This window comes from Ctenocephalides felis, unplaced genomic scaffold (assembly GCF_003426905.1).
Source record: "Ctenocephalides felis isolate EL2017-DRISC unplaced genomic scaffold, ASM342690v1 CF-g0.4_SCAFFOLD_01886, whole genome shotgun sequence".
NCBI lineage: Eukaryota > Metazoa > Arthropoda > Insecta > Siphonaptera > Pulicidae > Ctenocephalides > Ctenocephalides felis.
Genome location: NW_020538040.1, coordinates 133848726 through 133869481, shown reverse-complemented (window position 1 = coordinate 133869481; position 20756 = coordinate 133848726). Strand labels below are relative to the sequence as shown.

At 30.4% G+C, this 20756-nt stretch overlaps 2 protein-coding genes across 2 annotated transcripts in view; one reads left to right on the top strand and one right to left on the bottom strand.

Annotated features, from left to right (window-relative positions):
- The window catches only part of LOC113375578 (trypsin-1-like), a gene marked incomplete in the record, with an annotated part of 382748 nt that overhangs the window by 338279 nt on the left and 23713 nt on the right, over positions 1 to 20756 (bottom strand).
- On the top strand, positions 1686 to 20149 carry LOC113375931 (transmembrane protease serine 11B-like protein). The gene is made up of 4 exons (XM_026615867.1): positions 1686 to 1811; positions 3881 to 4016; positions 16994 to 17199; positions 20007 to 20149. The coding sequence occupies exons 1-4, from the start codon at positions 1700 to 1702 to the stop codon at positions 20147 to 20149; spliced, it is 597 nt and encodes a 198-aa protein (XP_026471652.1). The 5' UTR covers positions 1686 to 1699.

Below are 20756 nucleotides of genomic sequence, written 5' to 3'. Positions count from 1 at the left end.
TTCAATCTGCCATACATATACTGTATCTTATATTATTTTAATTTCTGGCACATCTCAGCAGCTTTTTGGCAATAATAATGTAGATATTTCAATTTCTTATTCATAATCATTTTCAATGTACTTTATAATCACATACATTCTAGAAAATTTCCTTAACAAACTACAGAAAGATTTATCAAAATCCGAATAATAGTTTAGGAGGAGTATACAGTGAGTGCTTGTAATTTAATATGAACTTTATATAATAGCAATAAAGCTCAAATTGATCGGTTTTAATTAGAAAACGTTTGTATGTGAAAAAGAAAAGGGCTGTTTTTAGGATTTTCCCGGCAATTATTCGATTTTGTCTCGCCGTAAGAACCATCCTTAGATTTCAACGAACATTTAAAAAAAAGAATTGGCCAAATTGATCCAGGAGTTCTGAAGTTATGCGCTTACCAACACATTTTGCGATTCATTTTTATATATAAGATTACGTCTTTTCAGAATGCATTCGTTTATTTGATAAAACTCGAAAGGCGTTGATTAGTTTTACATGTCGATCGGCCAAGCCGTTTCTTCACATCAAGCATAATAATGCATTTCCTCGATATTTCCACAATAAAATCTGAACCGATTTCTTAAATTTAAAGGCCGTTCCAAAGACATTAGTTGGGGATTGTGCACATTCGTTTTTGGTAAAATCATCCAGGCTGTTTGATTAACTACGACGTGATTAATTGTTAAAAGTAATTATTTACGATTTTGATGAAACATTTTATGATGATGGAGTATCTTGTTTTAACAAACATCGCAAAACATTATGACTATACAAAAAGTGGTTTTTATAACAGTTCTTTACAGTTTGGAATAATGGGCCATATCATTATTTAAGTATAAATGTTAAAAGTTGCTATATCTCAATCCGTGTTGATCATATAGATTATTTACACCTTGTTAATTTTTTACAATCTCATCAACTTCTTCGAAAGAAAATATTCAAAAAGTAATTTTCACTAATTTCCACAATTGGTTATCAAAAACTAATCATCGAAATAGGTGAAACGAAACACGCACACACACACGCGCATAATTTTCCAAATGTGGTCTCAAACAATTCAGAATGACTTGAAATGTTGAAAGAACATGAAATTAGCTAATAGTATTTTCTGGCGTGAACAAACGTCTCCTTCAGGAAGTTAATAATAAAATTATTGAATTAATAAAACAACTTCGCAAATATTATTTTAATACTATTGCCTTTTGTGACACCCCTGGAATACAAACATATTTATTTACTACCTATTTACTTATCTTTTCCAGAAGCAATTTTATCGGGTATAGTTAAAAAATATAATGATATGCACGTATAATATTATAGATAGGCAAGCAATAACAAACAATTACATGACTAAATATTAAAATTTGTATAGTTGATAAACAAATTCCAATTACGTCTATGAGTCAAATCTAAACCGTTGCATCCAATGTTTAATAAAACATTTTATTTTTGAAGTGATAAATCTTTATAACTTTGCCTTAAAACACAATGAATATAAATAATTACCCATAAGACCTTCAAAAATATTATCGCCAGCTGATTTTAATCGTCACATTGAAAATATTTGCTTAATTATTCGTCCGTCAGTGGCACTTACATGCAAGTGCTAGGCCTGTGATTTTTTATTTTTGTCTACCATATTTCATTAAAAACAACGTTATGAAATTTTTGTTTGTGGTATTAACTATAATATCCTTAACGCAAAATTGGAAAATTCATTGTCAGAGATGTGGCAGACCTGAGGAATTTGGAGGAGATGTGAGAATTGTTGGTGAGTACCACGACTTCCTTACGGACTACGGTTACACATTTTGTACTAACAATTAATTATTTTAACACACACACACACACACACATATATATATATATATATGTATATATATACAAATCGGTAATCGCGTTGTATGGAAATCGCGCTATAAGAGATTCAAATTTAGTGCATATCACTTAATTTGTATGACCTATATATTTGCATAATACAGAAGACGAGATATATTATAAATTGTTTTTATTTAATTAAAGGTTTTATTAAAGAACATGATAAAAAATTAAAGATAAGCTGAACTAAAAAACAAATTTCCAACAATGAGCTGTTTAACAAAAAACCGTTTTAATAGAGGGCTGTCGTAATTTCAGCTCCACGTAATATGGAAATCGCGTTTCCAGGGTACCGCGTTTTATCGAAGCGTTTACTATTTATATTGTATGTGTGGATTTGAGTGTGTTCAAATTTATATTTATTAACAGTCAATTCAAGAGCAATTTACTGAATATAGCATTATAGCTCATTGCCAAATGCTGGAATTTTCCGCTATAAATAATAAATTAAAAAGAAACTTCTTCGCCAAGTTAGATTTTTCCAACGATAAAAATTATAATTCTTAAATAGAAATCGAAAAACAACATTGTGCAAAAAGTATTTTTTTAATTTGAGATTTTTTAACATGAAGTTTAGAATTAAAAACAGTTTAATTCTTAATTAGTGGCACGATAACCAAAACTTAGTAAATAAAAATTATGTATGCTGTCAGAACCTCTGCAGGAAAGAACGACATTTCGATGAGCATTAGAAGAGTGCGTGGCGCAGAAAGTCAGAGTTCTTTTCAGGGAGCCAAAATTCGACATCCCTCCGATAACACGGACTACATATAACACTGAGCGCAATCTATGAATGAATTTAGTAACTAAATATGGTTGTAAAAAGTTTTAATACAGGTTTGATAAATTAGTGCTATGGCTTTTCCACACAACTAAAAGAAATTCTGCTTGAAAAACTTCTTACTAGAAAACAGTTTTTTGGTTTAGCTTTTGTTTTATTGTTTATATCATTTTCTAATATAAACCCTTGAATTCAATAAACAAACCTCTTTTTCTTCATTGGCTATTGCTTTAACATTTATAACCAGTTGAAATTTTTATTAACAAATCTACATATTTTTTTTAGTATTCATAGAGATTCGACTATGCTTTTTGAATGCTTTTTTAATGCTGTAATTTTTTTGACATTCATCATAAGTTGCTGCCGGCCTTATTATGAATTTTTTTAGAATCCGCTACAAGGCCTCGCCTCCTATTTGCTCCTTATGGTAGGCAGACAAATACGTAGCATATATACATGGTTCTTCTCCTACGGCATCAATTAGGTTTTCAATTTGATCTCTGAAGTACACGAATCAAGCACATATGTTGATTCACGCGAAAAAATACAGATTTCCTATTTGACATTGAAAGTGTAGGCTACCTAACAATTCATCAGTAGCGGAATAGGGCAACGCTCTATTCGTAAAATATGGAAAAAAATTTCGAGAACGGAAGCTGCTGTGAAATCATTTTCCGACGTTGCTATGCACATGGTTATAGACAAGAATGTTAAGGATATGGCAATATGGTGAATGGTGGTCTTAATCGTAATACATGTCTAGCAATATCGTAAAATATAAGGTTGTCAAATATCTCCCTTCCGCCTTTTTGTATTATAAACCAAGAGCAAAAAAGCGAAAGGGAGATATTTGACAACCTATGGTTTGTCTTGTCGTTGCTAGATGACAAACTGACTGGTATGCACTATTCCAGAAATCAAGGATCGTGTGCATGGGGCTTAATGTTTCCAAAATCATTTGAGAAAAGTTCATAGGGCAACAAATCACATGTTTAATCTAGAGTTTTAGACTAAATAACATTTACTATATTAGAAAAACTTTCTTTAGTACTTAAATAAAGTGCATTAACAGATGCATAATTCAAAGTATAAGTAACATAACTTGACTGAATGAATGCAATAGTTATAAGCTGACTGAATAAATGCTAGACATTTCTTCAAAATATAATTTCGTTTTGTAGGTGGACAACCAGTCGGTTATTATAAATACCCTTGGTTTGCAATATTGGAATCGGTCGGCACAAGACGACAAGTAACTTGTGGAGGAAGCTTAGTAACCAAGAGGCATATTATAACGGCAGCACATTGTTTCAAAGGGTAAGAAACTAATTTAATTTCCAGTTAATAATAATAATTAAACTAGTGGTGCATCGTACCTTAAGGCAAAATGCTGCAACTTCCCGTACCAAAAATTAAATATTTTAAAAAGATTAAATTTTTTGAATTGATTTTTAAGAATTTTGAAATTTTTGAAAAAAATCGACTTTTTTTAAAAAAATATTTTTATTTTATATTTTGAAATATTTTATAAATTTTGAACTTGTTTTCAAAGCAATCTCGCTGCTTTAACGGCATAGAGACGAATTGTCGAAGCGCATAAGCGCCGAGTCGCAGTCTAACGGAGAAACAATGTTACGGAACCCATAGAAATGTAAACAAATTGTATACTTATTATTAAAATCTCCTAAAAAGTCCTTTTTGCCCTGTGTCTTCGCAACGGCTAGACCTGCCTATGCAAAAACTAATCAACACGTCTCCTTATCAATACGAATCGAATGTTCTATAAATTATTTAAATCGGTTGATCCATGTTCCCAAAATCGTCGACAATAATTTGTATCCGCACACACACACACACAAAGGATACGTATTTATTTAAGCTAAGGAAAAATTAATCTGCACGTGCATTCTGTGCTCACTTAAACTAAATAATGACCATAAAAAATTTAAAAACGAATGCTTGCATAAATACATTTATTAATGTCAACCACTATATGTACTAATATTTCAAAACAATAAATTAATTACTGTCATACTACAAATATGATATGATTGGTTTGTGATAACTGAAGCCAAAGCATATTTTCGGTCAGCATATTGTCCAAATTTTTTGATAAAGTTGCATTAATGGTGCCGTATCTCGTAAAAAACTATATTTGTTAAATTTAGTTTATCATTCATAAAACTATATGTTCGAGATTTTTCCGAATGAAACTTGATATTGAAACCTCCACCAAGATATAATGATATCTCATTTTAGATTTTCAAGTCTTGAACCTTCATTAGAAAAATTTAGTAATTATTGATAAATAAATTTTGTAATAATTAAAAACTCAATGTAGTTTTATTCTAATGTTACTCATATAAGGTAATACAGCAATATCTCTTAATATCAATTTGTGTATTATTTATCCAAAGTAAACCTTTGTAATACTTTATCTTGAAGATTATAGAAATGAGCTTGTATGCTTTGAAAGTTGAACAGTAAAATATCATCCTAGACAATATTAGAATACCCCGTGTTCATATAGACGCTTCTCTCGCCCGATTTTTACGTTCAGAAGGAATACTTAAAGGGTCCTCCGCTCGACGTGGTGGCGCTGCTTTTGGCACTCAAATTAATGGCGCAAAATTTGAAATGAAAATTAATGAATTTTAGTACACGGGTATTTGAAACTAAATTCGGTATTACAATACTATTGTGTTTTGTAATGATACAATAATAACAAAAATATACTAGATAATATTATATTATAATAAATATACAATCAAATCGAAATATAAATCGACAAATATACTGCAATACACCGGTTTATATATAATAGATATCACATCTAATCTACTGGAATAACTTCTACACTTTTTTCTACTTATTAATATAAATATTCAGTGAAATTTAGTGAATAATGCATTATAGTGTTAGTTCATTACATCGACTGTCATTCTTAACTCTCATTAACTAATAATCATCCCGTGCAAAATTTGACATTCTTAAGCAATTCATTTTCTCCCAAGTATATTCAGATCCGCGTGAAGTGGTAATCCAATTTTAAACAGCTGGAACAGCTTTCTTTTTGTGTATTATGCCTTTCTTGTAGAAGCGTATATTTGATTTCTTACACAATTTCCTAGAACTGACCTCTTTCCTTAAAGTGTATTATGATTAGACTAATATGTCAATGCACTACGTAGTAATGTAGTAATTATGTCCTCCATATGAGTTTGAAGCTGTTCTATTCATATTGTCAAAGGGCTATGCATTTGAGAGCAATTCCTGATGAAATCTTTATTAACAAATATACAAACACAAACGAACAAGAATCGCCATTTTGTAAACTTACACAAAAATAACACTGACGTGTCTTACTAACCAAAATAAAACATTTGAAAATACTTTTTCATCGGCTCACTAGCGCCAAATCTGCGACTACAAATGGACCCCTAAGTATTCCTTCTGAACGAGGATTTTGTTCTAAGTGAAAAGGCCCTGAATATCATCAAAATTTTACCTTAAAAATATATAGCAACTTATCAATAATAAAATACAAAACTTACGTTTCTTAAACAGCACGACATTTTTAGATGTTTGATTAAATTTTTTCAATTTAATTATTTACTTGTAACGATGGTGTTATGGTTTTGATTATTATTAAATTTAGATTTCGACGACAGAACTCAACTTTGTTTTTTGACATTTGATGTTTCGGGTGACATGATTGCGCGCATAAAATAAAAGACATCGCATATAAAATTTGTCAAACGAAAAAGGCTCAAAATTTTTAGTTGAATGTAAAAAAAATAATTAAAAATGAGTACGAGTAATCTTAGGAACTATTTGAAGGAAGTCGTGGCAGACGATAATTATCTCAAAAACAAATCTGAAACGATAATGCATAGTATCAAGTCGAAACTTATAATTAGAGGAATAAAAGCAGAAAATCAAAATCTAGTAGTGGAGAAGGAATTTGAGGCATCGATTGCACAACTTGAAGAAAGAATAATTCATCTCTTAACAAAATACAAAACTTTGAATAAGAATGCCTCGCATAAACTGACAGAAGCAAAAATAATGGTCGAAGAAACGGAAAAAATGATCATGGAAGACAATAGTTGATTCATCAAGCTCCAAATTTTATGTATAAATGTTATAAATAGTTTATTCTGAACTCAGTAATATAAAAGTTTTTTTAAAACAGTCATTCATTTTTTAATTATATTTACTATGTTTATTCTGTTTATTTGTAAGGTTTAAATAATAAAATTTTAATGGTTTAAATAATAAAATTTGGTATATTCGAAAATTGAGTACAGTTGTAAAACTCAATAAGAACAATTAAATACAGTTATATTCAAACTCATTTCTAATGATAATATCGATGACCAATAATGTCGTAGCGCAACGCATTTTTGTCCAAATTATGCTGAGTTACTCCCTAGTCGCGCCTAAAGAAGTTTTACTTCAAAAATTCTACTCATTATTTAAACTGCCTAAATAATAAATTTATAAATCGTTATGTAATAACTAGGATTCACTTTGATATTTTTATAATTTTATGATGTTTTAAATTATGCATTGAACTAAATATATTGATATTTGTAAAGTTAATTTTATGGTTTTATTTCCTTATTATAAAACAATTAAATCATTCTTATGATATGTTCTTATTTTTTTGGAACTGGTGATCATGAATAAATCAACGCCAGTTGTTTTATCAGAATTTGCTTTTATAAATCCTGTATCGCACATATATGAAAAAATGAACTTTTAAAAATTGTTTTTTAACTTCCCGTAGGGCAATTTATAGTAATCGCAAAAAAATCGAAAATGAAAATTTTTATAGATCTTTACGTTTGAAAACCTTCTGAAAATTTTAGCATATCTTAGAAAAAATGGATGTATATGTGTGTGTGTGTGTATATTTAAAATTAAATTTTTAAGTGCTTATCATAGGAGATCTTATATATGTTAATTTGTTCATCAATTATTAACAAATTACTATCCGTTTTTTTTTGTTGGAATTCAACGATTTTGAGTGAAGTGCTCGACAAACAAACAAAAATCGATATTTTTTAAATCCGTAATGATGGGCACTTTTAAATATGCTATTGAAAATTCGAATGAAAAAAATTCAAATTGTTGTAATTTTGCGTGCCGCGGATTTAGACGCGGCTCGCCGAAATGGCTCTGGTACCGCTATTTGTAAATTTTTTTTTACAATTATATTTTATTTTGTTACTTTAAAGTACAATAAATAACTATGTTTAATATCATGATATTAAATTAATTTTAATTAAATTATTACTTTTCCTTCAGCGAAAAAAAAAAACAAAACATACTTTTTTTTATTGCCAGAGTGGTGTAACCCCTAAGGCACAATGCCATGCACCCCACTAGTTTAGTAGTAAATTTAGAATGGTTTTGTCAAGTTACTTATAATAACCATAAGCGCTGCACTCTGATGAGAAATTGCTTGAAGTAATAGCCAATCGTGGCGCCTTCACAGTCACATGATTGTTTTTTTCAAATTTTATCAATTTTATCGTTTAGAATTAATTAATTAACTTCCCGTAGGGTAAGTTATTGTAATGGGCCGAAAATCGGAATTGAAAATTTTTACATTTCTCGACGTTTTGAAGGTTTCTGAACGTTTTGGCATACTTCAGAAAAAATGGATGTGTGTGTGTGTGTGTGTGTGTGTGTATGTGTGTGTGTGTGTATGTATGTATGGATACAAATTTTCGCCCACGTTTTCGGGTGTACGGATCAACCGATTTGAATGGTTTAAAAAACATTCGATTCCTATTAATAAGGAGAAGAGCTGATTAGTTTTTGGCAAAGACAGGTCCAGCAGTTACGGAGATAAGGAGCAAAGAGTGCAGAAAATAGAAATCGAGTTTTTGAGAGAACGGAGCATCCGATTTGAATGATCTAAAAAACATTCAATTAGTAATGATCGCAAAGGCAGGCCCAGCCATTTCGGAGATACAGAGCTAAATGTACAAAAAATAGCAGTTTTTGAGACAACTGAGCGTCCGATTCAATTGATTCAAAGAACTTTCTGCTTGTCTTAACAAAATAATTGATTTTGAAAAAAAAAAATTTGTAACATTTTTTTTTTATTTTTTTTTTTAATTTTTTGTATGTCGAAAATAATTCAGATTTTATTTTTAATTCTGACTATAGTTCTAATATACTTTAAACAAATAATTTCAACTCTGCAATTCAGTTTATATAATTCTTATAAATATTAGACAATGTTACAATATTTATAATGATCTATTTGAAAACATTCAATATTTCTCGAACATTTCGTTACGGTACGGGAAGTTCCAGCAATTTGCCTTCAGGCACGATGCCACCCACCCCACTAGTTTTTTTTTTAATTTTTCACTTTACGTATCAATAAAATGAATAATGAAGTTTCAAAAGACAAAAATAAAATTTATTTTTTCGAATTCTTAATTAAAAATATCATTTATTCATTGCATTAATTTTATGTTTAATTGTGGTCTTTCCTATGGAATATTCAGGTTCGATACCCACATCCAAAGATGTTGGTCCTGATGTCAAACAGTAGTCATTTCGGATTTTACTCAGAATAATAAATGAAAATATGTTTCAAAGTGAAAATTCCCTTTCCCCGGTACTAATTAAAAATCATCACTAATATAAAAAAAATTAACTAGTGGTGTATGGCATCGTGCCTTAAGGCAAACTGCTAAAACTTCTCGTGCCGTAATAAAAAATTCGAAAAATATTAAATGTTTTCAAATAAATTATTATAAATACTGTAACTTATATATGTCTACAGAAAAGTAAGAACTCAATCGAAATTAAAATGTAGGACATTGTATAATATTTATAATAATTTTATAAACTGAAGTGCAAAGTTAAAATTATTTATTCAAAGTATATAATGGAGCTTTAGAACTTTAGCTAGAAAAAGAATTAAATTTCAAATTTTCGATATTCAAAAAAAAAATTTTGGAAATAAAAAAGATAAAAAAAAAAATTCCCCACAATCAATCGTTTCATCAAAACAAGCAATCAAGTTTTTTGAATCATTCAAATCGGATACTTAGTTCTCTCAAAAACTGTCATTTTTTGCACATTTACATTAAGCCATCATTAAGAATTGAATGTTTTTTGGATCATTCAAATCGGATGTTCTGCTCTCTCAAGGCACAAGGTGGTCCTGCCTGTGCCAAAAACTAATCAGCACATCTCCCTATTAATAGGAATCAAATGTTTTTTGAACCATTCAAATGGGTTGATCCGTGCTCCCGAAAACGCGGATGTAAAATTGTACCCATACATACATACATACATACACACACACACATCAAATTTTCCTGAGGTATGTCAAAATGTACAGAAACCTTCAAAACGTGAAAAAATGTCAAAAATTTCAATTTCGATTTTTGGACGATTACAATAACTTACCTTACGGGAAGTCAATTTTATATATAAAAATTGAATCGCAAAATGTGTTGGTAAGTGCATAATTTAACAACGACTGGACCAATTTGGCCAATTCCTTTTTTTAAATGTTCGTTGAAGTCCATGGATGGTTCTTACGACGAGAAAAAAACGAATAATTGCCGGGAAAACCCTAAAAACAGCACTTTTCTTTTTCTCATACAAACGTTTTCTAAGTAAAACGTAGAATAAATTTGAGATTTATTGCTATTATATAAAGTTCATATTAAATTACAAGCACTCACTGTATACTCATTCAAAACGATTATAAAGTACTGGGATGTATGTGCAATAGAAATAAATGGAAAAAATGCAAAAAACGACATGTCATTGTTTTGAAAACTATCATACGCCAAAAATTTCAATTTACTTATAAATCTAAACAATATTAGAATATGTATAATAAATTTATGATTATAAACAAGAAAAATGAAATGTCTACATTATTATTGCCAAAAAGCAGCTGAGATGTGCCAGGAATTAAAATCATAAAATACAGTAGATGTATGGCAGATTGAATGATACACATATGAACAAGATATGACAAATTAATTCACTTGAAATATGAAATTAAGTTTTAATCAGGGCCGGTCCTACTTTTAGCGCACGCCTTAGGGGGCGCCAACACAAGATTCGGATATTAAATTTTCAATATAGTTTTTTTTTTTCAATATAGAATTTCTTTGCATCTTTTACCCATCTTTCCATTTTTAAAATTCGTAAAAAAATCACTTTTTAACAACAAATGGAAGAGTATACACACATATTAATTTAATTTTTTAACTTCCCGTAGGGCAAGTTATAGTAATCGCAAAAAAATCGAAAATGAAAATTTTTGTATTTCTCGACGTTTCAAAGGTTTCTGAATATTTTGGCATACCTTAGAAAAAATGGATGTATGTGTGTGTGTGTGCGTGTGTGTATGTATGTGCGGATACAAATATTCGTCGACGATTTCGGGAACACCGATCAACCGATTTGAATAATTCAAAAAACATTCGATTCGTATTGATAAGGAGACGTGCTGATTAGTTTTTGGCGAAGTCAGGTCTAGCCGTTCCGAAGATACGGGGCAAAAAGTGACGAAAACGGTAACTCAGTTTTTAAGAGAACGGAGCGTCCGATTTTAATAATTCAAAAAACATTTTACTTGTATTGACAAGGTGAAGAACCGATAAAATTTTCATAAAGGCAGGTCTAGCGGTTTCGGAGATCTAATGAAAAAAGTAAAAAAAAAAATGCCATTTGGCGGTCAAAAATGATCATTAGACATATGCACATCAAATTATCAGATATTTTATAGAGATTTTAACAATAAGTATAATTTTGGTTTAAATTCCTATGGGTTCCGTACCAATGTTTACGCGTTAGACGTCGACGCGGCGCTTACGCGGTTTGATATTTCGTCTTTATGCAGTTAAAGCAGTACGATTGCTTTGAAAAAAAGTTTAGATCTTTCAAAATATGTCAAAATAAAGAAAACATTATTTTTCAAAAAAAAATTAAAAAAAAAAATTTTTTTTTCAAAAAAAAGTAATTTTTTGTCTAATTGTTTGTCAAAAATCTTATTTTTTCGAAGTAAATTTTTTTCAAAAATGTAAATCGTTTTTAAAAAAATAATAATTTTTGGTACAGGAAGTTCCAGCAATTTGCCTTAAGGCACGATGCCTTAATTGCCTTAAGACAGAGTTCCACTTACAGCTAGTTATTATTTAAGATATCCATAATTGCAGCTTAAACAACTCCTAATCGATATCGTGAGGGACGAATTGTATGTATTCATCTTTATAAAGATTTTTTTTTTTTGTTACAATTTATTTTTGTTAATCAAGACTTTAATGTCTTATTTACAAAATTGATATGAGCAAAAAAAAAAATACAAAAAAACACAAAATGCAATACATTGAATATAAAATGAAAAAAGTTGAAATAAAAATTAAATTAAAACAGTAATACAAAAATAATAACATAAATGAACGATGACGTGATGATGTATGCCGCGTACTACGTCAGGACGCGTGCAGACATTGGGCTAGGAGTTTGGTAGATCGGAAGGCCATTTCTTGCTCAATCTTCTTATCGGTCTCTGAATCGCTTGAATTGTAGGATTTGTATGCTGGATTAATTTGTTGTTAAAAGATGAACTTCTAATCTTGATCATTTCGTTGACTGTTGAGATTTTCAAATCCTTATGTAGGCAAAAATTCGAAATATACCAAGGCGCATTAGTAAGGATACGCAGAATTTTATTCTGGCACCTTTGAATGATGTTTATGTTAGATTTGCAAGAGCAACCCCATAGTTCGATTCCATAAGTCCAAATGGGCACTATGATAGTTTTATACAAAAGTACCTTGTTATCGAGAGAGATTTCAGATTTCCTCCCAAAAAGCCAGTAAAAATCTTTTATTTTCAGTTGGATTTGTTTCTTTTTATATTCAATGTGCGTTCTCCATGTCAATTTCGAATCAATGTGCATGCCTAAATATTTGACAGAATTGCATAATGGAATTATTGAATTGTTCATGATGATAGGTGGACTGTTGTGATGTTTTAGAGAAACAATTATGTGCTGAGATTTTTCGATATTGATTTTGATATTCCAATCTAAAAACCATTTTTCGAGACTAGATAAATAATTTTGTAACTGACAAGTTGCTGTTCTAATATCGGAATTGCATGAAATAATTGCTATGTCATCGGCGTAAGTGCATATGGTTAGAAGATCATCTGTGGGCATATCGTTTGTGAAAAGAAGAAAAAGTACAGGACTTAGCACACTGCCCTGTGGTACCCCGCATTCTATATTTCTGATGCTCGAAGTCACATCTTTAATTTTGATTCTAAATTTTCTATTAAGCAAATATGAGCTTAAGATATTGAAGTAGTTTGGAAAAGTTGTTTTGATTTTATATAGGAGTCCTGAGTGCCAAACCTTATCAAAAGCCTGACTGACATCTAAGAATACGGCTACGCTGTGTTCCTTTCTATTCATGGCTTCAAGAATACGAGACACCGTTCTGTTGCATTGTTGAATTGTAGAGTGATTTTTTCTGAAGCCAAACTGATGGTGAGGAATCCAACTATCATTCGGATGATCTTCTGACAATCTTTGCAACAAAAGTCTCTCTAAAATTTTCGATAATATCGATAAAAGACTGATAGGACGGTATGAACTAGCAGTGTGATGGTTTTTGTTTGGTTTAGCGATCATAATAATTTCTGCAGTCTTCCACGCTGTGGGCCAATAATTGTATTGAAGTATGGCGTTGAAAATATTTGTTATATATAAGATACCTTTTGTAGGCAATTCTTTTAACATCTTTGGAGTAATTTTATCCATACCTGGCGAAGATCTATTTTTTATCCTTTTTATTTCACATAAGACATCATTTGGTGAAAAATGTCCTAACGGTGTAGAATGTATGGGTTGATTTACGAAATTGTTAATTAAATTATTCTGGGAAATATTTCGAGCGCTAAAAATGCTACTTAGATGATCAGCAAATGCCTCCGCTTTTTCTTCGTTGCTTTTTGCCCAAATGAATCCGTTTTGGTTGGTTATTTTCAGAGGAGGGTTTTGTTGTAGGGGTTTACTTTTGTTTCTGATTGGTTTCCATATGGAATTATCGTACCTATTTAACTGCAATATATACGACCTGAATGTACAATTCTTCCATTCTTTCATTTTTTTCCTCAGCGTGTTATTGAGATGATTAAGCGATGTCTTATCCGTTGGTAGATGAGAATGTTGCCAGGCTCGTCTTGCTCTTCGTTTCTGTGCAATTAGCTTCTTAATCTCTTGCGGAATTATTAGATTATCATTTCTTGGATTAATGTTCGGGGTGATCTGCTTGGTTGTTTCACGTCCAATCTCAGAAAAATAATCTATATTATTTTCTATATCAATAACGCTTGTAGGCCTAGATTTTGGAAATAATTTTGAATCAAGTATGGATTTGAATTGAATCCAGTTGGAAAGATTGTTGTGTAGAATATGATTGTTGATAACTGGAGTAGGAAATGTGCTAAACGTCACAAGTATTGGAGAATGATCTGAAGAGAGATCGTAACTAGATTCAATATTGAGATTTGAAAGATCAATACCTTGCACAATAAAAAAATCTAAAAGGTCTGGAACTTTAGTAGGGTCAGAAGGCCAATAAGTGGGACTGCAAGTTGAAATAAAAGAGAGGTTATTTTGCCCTATGGCTGCATGAAGAATCTTTCCTTTGGCTGTAGTCAGTCTAGAACCCCAGGCAATATGTTTACAATTAAAGTCACCACCAATGATAAATTTATTACCTAATTGAGAGAAAAATGAAGAAAACTGAGCACAAGAAATTTTGAATCTTGGTGGACAATAAACAGCAGAAACACAAAAATTATATAAATTTGTTTCAACAGAAATTTGAGTTGCTTGTAGAAAATCATCAGAAATATTTGGTAGAACAAAATGCTTTATATTATTTTTGATTAATATAGCCGAACCGCCGCGAGCCCTGCCACTTGGGTGATTTGAATTATAAGTAGTGTAGTTATAAATTTTGAAGTAGTTTTTTTCAGTGAAGTGAGTTTCTGAGATTAATAAGATATCTATTAAGTTTAACTTTAAAAAACATTCTACTTCATTTTTGTGAGGTATTAAACCGTTGGCATTCCATTCAGCAATTTTAATTATTTTTGCCATTGCTTTTGTTGTTGACTAACGTGGATAACATATTTATTATTATGGTGTTCTGTTGCAAAAGCTGATTGAAGATATTTTTAAATTCTGAAATAAGTGTTGCTAGAGAATCAGAATCAGGATTTGAAGGTGAATGAATAGAAGCAGAGTAATTGTTTTTTGCAATGTCTGCATAGGATGAATTTTGAATTGTTGGATTTAAGGCCGGAGAAATGTTGTTTATTATATTATTAGAATTAGAATTATTAGAATTTTTAAAATTTTGGTTATTTGGATTTGGATTTATGACTGATTGATTTACTGGAGTTTTGTTTCTTTGTTCTTTAATTTTTTGGAAGTATGAGCAACCGCGATAATTAGCTGGATGAGCACCGTCGCAAAAATAACAACATGCCGGAGCATTCGGATCTTTGGTACAAGCTATAGTATTATGATTGTCACCGCATTTTAGGCAAGCAAATGGTCTATTGCAGTATTTTTTGGTGTGATTAAAGAGTTGACAGCGAGTGCATTGTATAATGTTGTTGGACTTTCTCGGTGGTTCGACACGTATTATGCAGTTGAATAATTTATAAATGTTATAAATATTTTTGTTATTTCTATTTGGTTCCAGATCAACAAAAAACATATTAAGAGGTTCTTTTGTTATTCTATGTCTAATATTTAGGATATTACGTACGACATGACCCTGTTTTAATAGTTCTAATTTAATTGCATCTGTGCTTGTTGAAAAGTGTACATTTCTAAGAACAACCCTATAAGCCTTCTCTTCTTTTAATTGATATGTATGATATACGGCATTAGTTTCTTTTAGATGTCTGGATAAAGTTCGAAAATGGTCGACAGAATTACATAGAATTTTAAATGTATTGTTAGCTAAACTTCTCAGGAAATATTGATCGTGCGGAATTATTTCATTTAATTGATTAGACATATCATTAATATCGTCAACTCCATAAATAAATATTGGAGGGGGCTTACTGACTGGAGCCGGTTTAACTGAGTTGTCATCATTAGCTGTTTCTATTGTTGAAAGGGCCGAAAATCGGTTTTGAATTTTGACATCTATTCCTAATGGTTCAAATGAAGTTTTTCTTTTTTTGAAATTGACTACTTGCCATGAATTAGGAGGTTTCTTGACATCAGAATGTGGTTGAGTGAGGCTTGTAGATGCACTATTACTAGATGATATTACTTCCTGTCTTGAGTCAGAAACTGATGAAGTTAAACGCAGCGAGACCTTTTCCGATGTAAACATATTGGTCCGACCTTCTTCGCGAGGTATCTTGCTGTATTTGCTGGATCCAATAACGGTCTTTCGTAGTTTTGGGATTTCTGATGGTTTACTGTCCGATTCCATATTCGCTTCTATATCTTGATTGAAATGAAAGACATTTCTTTGATTCCACAAACGCACATTAGAGTCTCGATTATGTATGGTTTTTTGTAAGCAATTATTTAATTACCTATACACTTTTGTAAGCTTTTCATGCAATTTAATAAACCGTAAAATTCAATCTGACATGCACTTCATCTTTATAAAGATGAATACATACAATTCAGCTCTCACGATATCGATTAGGAGAAGTTTAAGATGCAATTTTGGATATCTTAAATAATAAAAAATTAAATTAATTTAATCCAACATAAAGTACCAGTGTTATGTTTTGGTTATGGTTATGTTATACCGTTTAAAAGACTTCAATTTCCAATATAGTGTGGGAATTGAGACTCATCATTTTATTTAAAGCAGTTCTACATTAAAATCAGTCATATTATAAATGTATATGCATTTTGGCGTGGAGAGTTATTTAGAAAACCATAATTATTATTTTTAGGTAAACGGTAAATATAAGTATATTATATTAAAAAATTAGTGTAGACATGGGTACAGGACAACGTCTGTCGGGACAACGTCCGTCATCTAGTAATAAAATATATATCCAATAGAGTTAGGCTAATTGTTAAATTGACTTAAAGCCACGTAGTTAAGAAATATCACAGCAGTTCATAGCACTCTTACGTCCTGATTGCTATGAATATATATGTTTCCAAGCTTTAAGTGATTTTCTTACCAACATAAAATAGATTGTGATCAAATACCTATATAGCACCACTATACTTATAGGATAAAAACAAACTTAGCAAATGTTTATCAAGTTTCTTTCGGGATTTACGATAATTGCATTCCGAATGATCCCCACCGGACAATTCACCAGGTGGAATCAGTGAAGGTACATGGACAATACGCCAAGGAAGATCCATGGTTCGACATCGCTATTATGACGCTCAAGGAGGATGTTAATTATGAACCGATCTGCCTTCCTCCAAAAGGTGAGGTTTATAACAAACTGTTAATTATAATCATTGATGCAATTACACGAACTTGCTTCACTAACTTTATAAAGTTTGATCAACTAAAATAAACTACAGAATCAACAATTAACGTTTCGAGATTACATCTTATATAAAGTCAAAACCCGCTTTCTGATACCGAGCTGTAGTGATATAATTTTTTACTTGTAAATACAGTTTACATGTTTATATGAAAAATCATAAGCTAAAAATGCTAATTAGTATGTACAAATATAATGGCAACTAAAAACGACAAACATTGCCTCCAAATAGCCATCTCTAAACACTAGCAAACGATTAGCTTTTTTATGAAATAGATTGTGATTCATGTAGAAATTATTAGTATATTCATGTGTAAATGTTTGAACATTTAATATTCGTTCCACTCATATCACAAAATTATATTATATTTGTGATAATTATTTTATATATATATATATATATATATATATATATATATATATATATATATAGAATTTTATGATATGAGTGGAACGAATATTAATTGTTTAATATGAACAAAACAGCACTCAGATTTGTTTAACACAACTTTATTTTATGATTACAGACGTTTCGAGACTATGGTGTGTCTCATCTTCAGTGTAATTTCAAAAACAGTTACTTATATACTACACATTCTTTAATAACTTATTTAAATTTCATTTAATTTTTGATATACAAAAAACACCACCTATTCCTTGCAATGCTTGACACAGTACTTACGTACGTAATATATATATATATATATATATATATATATCGTATATATATACTAGCTGACACGACAACGTTGTTTTGCTAAGTAAGGTATATTCTAAACAATTTCTAGAGAATTAAAAAAATTAACCCTTTCGACTCGGATGCCGCCGCTCCGTTGGCATGGTCATTTTACCCTTGCGCTCGGATGCCGCCTTTCCGACGGCATGATACGTTTTACCGTTCCACTCGGATGCCGCCACTCCGGCGGCAAATCGTGTGGTCGCGAACTAAACTTACAACATGTGAGTTTTTGTCATATTTCTAAAATTAATTCACTATTGAGTTCATTTTAAAATTCGATACAAAAAAAATTCCGAGTTGAGAGATATGTGTAGCACTATAATATACCGAGCGCAGCGCACCGTCGAGCAGTCGGACTCCCGAGTGGAAAGTGTTAATACTCTTATTTTTAGTGTATAAGGTTTGAATGCTATATACAATGCTATTATAAAAACAATAAACCCCATTAGTTTGACTATATTTTGTCAATACAATCAAACTGGAAGTTTTAAACACTCTATAGAAAACATGGTATATAATCCAATCCAAGTCTTTTTTGGTCTTTCGACTTATTAATTACGTTTCAAATTTTTCAGATTCTTTTTGGATTCTGGATTTTGTGTATAATCGTAAATAATACTACTGAGCCTAAAAAAAATGTTCAAATTTCTGCGAGAAGAGATAAAAATTATTTAAGTATTTCTTCTTTGACCTGCTTTTTGAAAAGTTTTAAGTAACATTCAATGAATTAAAATAAATTTAATGAAAAGTATATATGTAGAGCAGGGCGAGGCACAAGGGTCCAATTTTTTCTTTGAGCAAATGTAAACTATATTGTAAAAACGAAAACAATTACATCACAACAAAGAACACATTGCAAACGAACAATTATCTGACTACGTTCAGTGAAACTGCCAGCTACTTCATCGATGTAGTAATGTGCTTTTTTGATGTCTTAAATTTGTTATCTAGACCTTTTTACCCTATAGGCGGAGTAACTTTGAACGGCCAAGTGGCAAACAGGTTTAATGTCTTATTTTAATTTCCAAGGTATTTTACAAAATGATTGCATTTTTAACTAATGCTAAAAAACTACCAATGGAAGAAAATACTTTTATTATGGATTTCCAAAGATTACCGTTTATCTCCCAATTGCAAAATCATAAGAATCAAGGCTATAGCTGGTTATACATCTTTTTCCCTCTACTTTCAAATATTGTTAAACAATGCTTAACTTTACTGGTTTTTGACACATCGGTGGTGGACTTTTTTAACCCCGAACCTATAACATAAAATAGCATAAATAAAAAGTAATATAACTTAGAAAATGTTTTATAAATACGAACGAGTATATTTGAGATCTTTCAGAACCGTGTTTGAGAAAAATATGCCAAAAAGTACATTTTCATACATTTTATATATATATATATATATATATATATATATATATTTATATATATTTATATATACGAGTATATGTATATATATATATATATATATATATATATATAATAATTAATGGTAGTCTGCCCGAAGGCAGGTCCATGATGTGAGAGCCACCACAAACGATTGCCTTACCCTTCATCCCATTACCACTATTCCCTCTCCCCATATATATATATATATATATATATATATATATATATATACATATATATATATATATATATATATGTGTGTGTGTAGTGTCGTGTATATGTGCACGACGTCCCAGAATTCAACATCCAGCCAAAACGACAAGCGATTGATCCTGTGACCACTTTGATTTATTGTGGTCAATTTATATTATTTTTGTTCATTTACACCTTAGATCTGTAATCGCAAATTACATTTCTAAGACCTCAGTCAAAAGTAATAGCGCAATTTTCTAAAGTTTTCTAGAAAAAAGACAATGAATTAGAGATGAACTATAAATTTAAAAGTTGTACTTAAAAAAAAAGTAAAATGTGTTGATAAATTTGAGCAAATATGAATAAATAATATGTAAAGGAATAATTGAGACGTATTTTAATAATGTTGAAATTCAGGTGGTCAATTGCCTCCATATGGAGTAGTGACAGGATTTGGAGTGACGCAAGAAGGTGGGTTTACCGAACCCTGTTTGCAACAAGAAGTTGCTGTTGATATTCATAGTAGAGTAAGTTTAATTTCTTATTTCTTAGTTATATAATTATATATATAATTATTTATATATATATATATATATATATATATAAATATATCTCTGTATATATATATATATATATATATATAAATATGTATATGTATATATACAAGTTACGTGCAACCGTAGGAAAAATTCATATCTTTCGTTGAAGATATGAAAGTGTAACCTGCCTTTGCCCAAAACTAGTCAGCACGTATCCCCATCAATACGAATAGAATGTTTAAAATTATCCCAATCGGTTAATTCGTGTTCCCAAAATAGTTGACAAAAATTATTATATGAACGAACACACATCTATTTTTTCTAAGGTGTGCCAGAATGTTCGGAAACCTTTGAAACGTAAAGATATGTAAACATTTTTGTTTTGGATTTTTTGTGTTCTTAAAAATTATATTAAGGTATCACAAATTAAACAACATAGCTCAAAACCAGTGGCAGTTTATCTTGCGATAGCGATGTCTAAGAGTCACAAAATATCCAAGATTTTAAGTAAATCTTTATGCCGTACGTTTCGACATCACGTTCTGCAAAAATATTTAAGTATTTATACATATGTATAAATTATCAATAACTTCATGTAGAAAAAGTACAAATAGTACTTAATAAATAT

Excerpts from the sequence above, each read along its gene's own strand:
- LOC113375931 (XM_026615867.1), top strand. The coding sequence starts at position 1,700 with ATGAAATTTTTGTTTGTGGTATTAACTATAATATCCTTAACGCAAAAT. Across the intron at positions 1,812-3,880 it reads AGGAGATGTGAGAATTGTTG|GTGGACAACCAGTCGGTTAT; the intron begins GTGAGTACCACG and ends TTCGTTTTGTAG. Across the intron at positions 4,017-16,993 it reads GCAGCACATTGTTTCAAAGG|GATAAAAACAAACTTAGCAA; the intron begins GTAAGAAACTAA and ends CTATACTTATAG.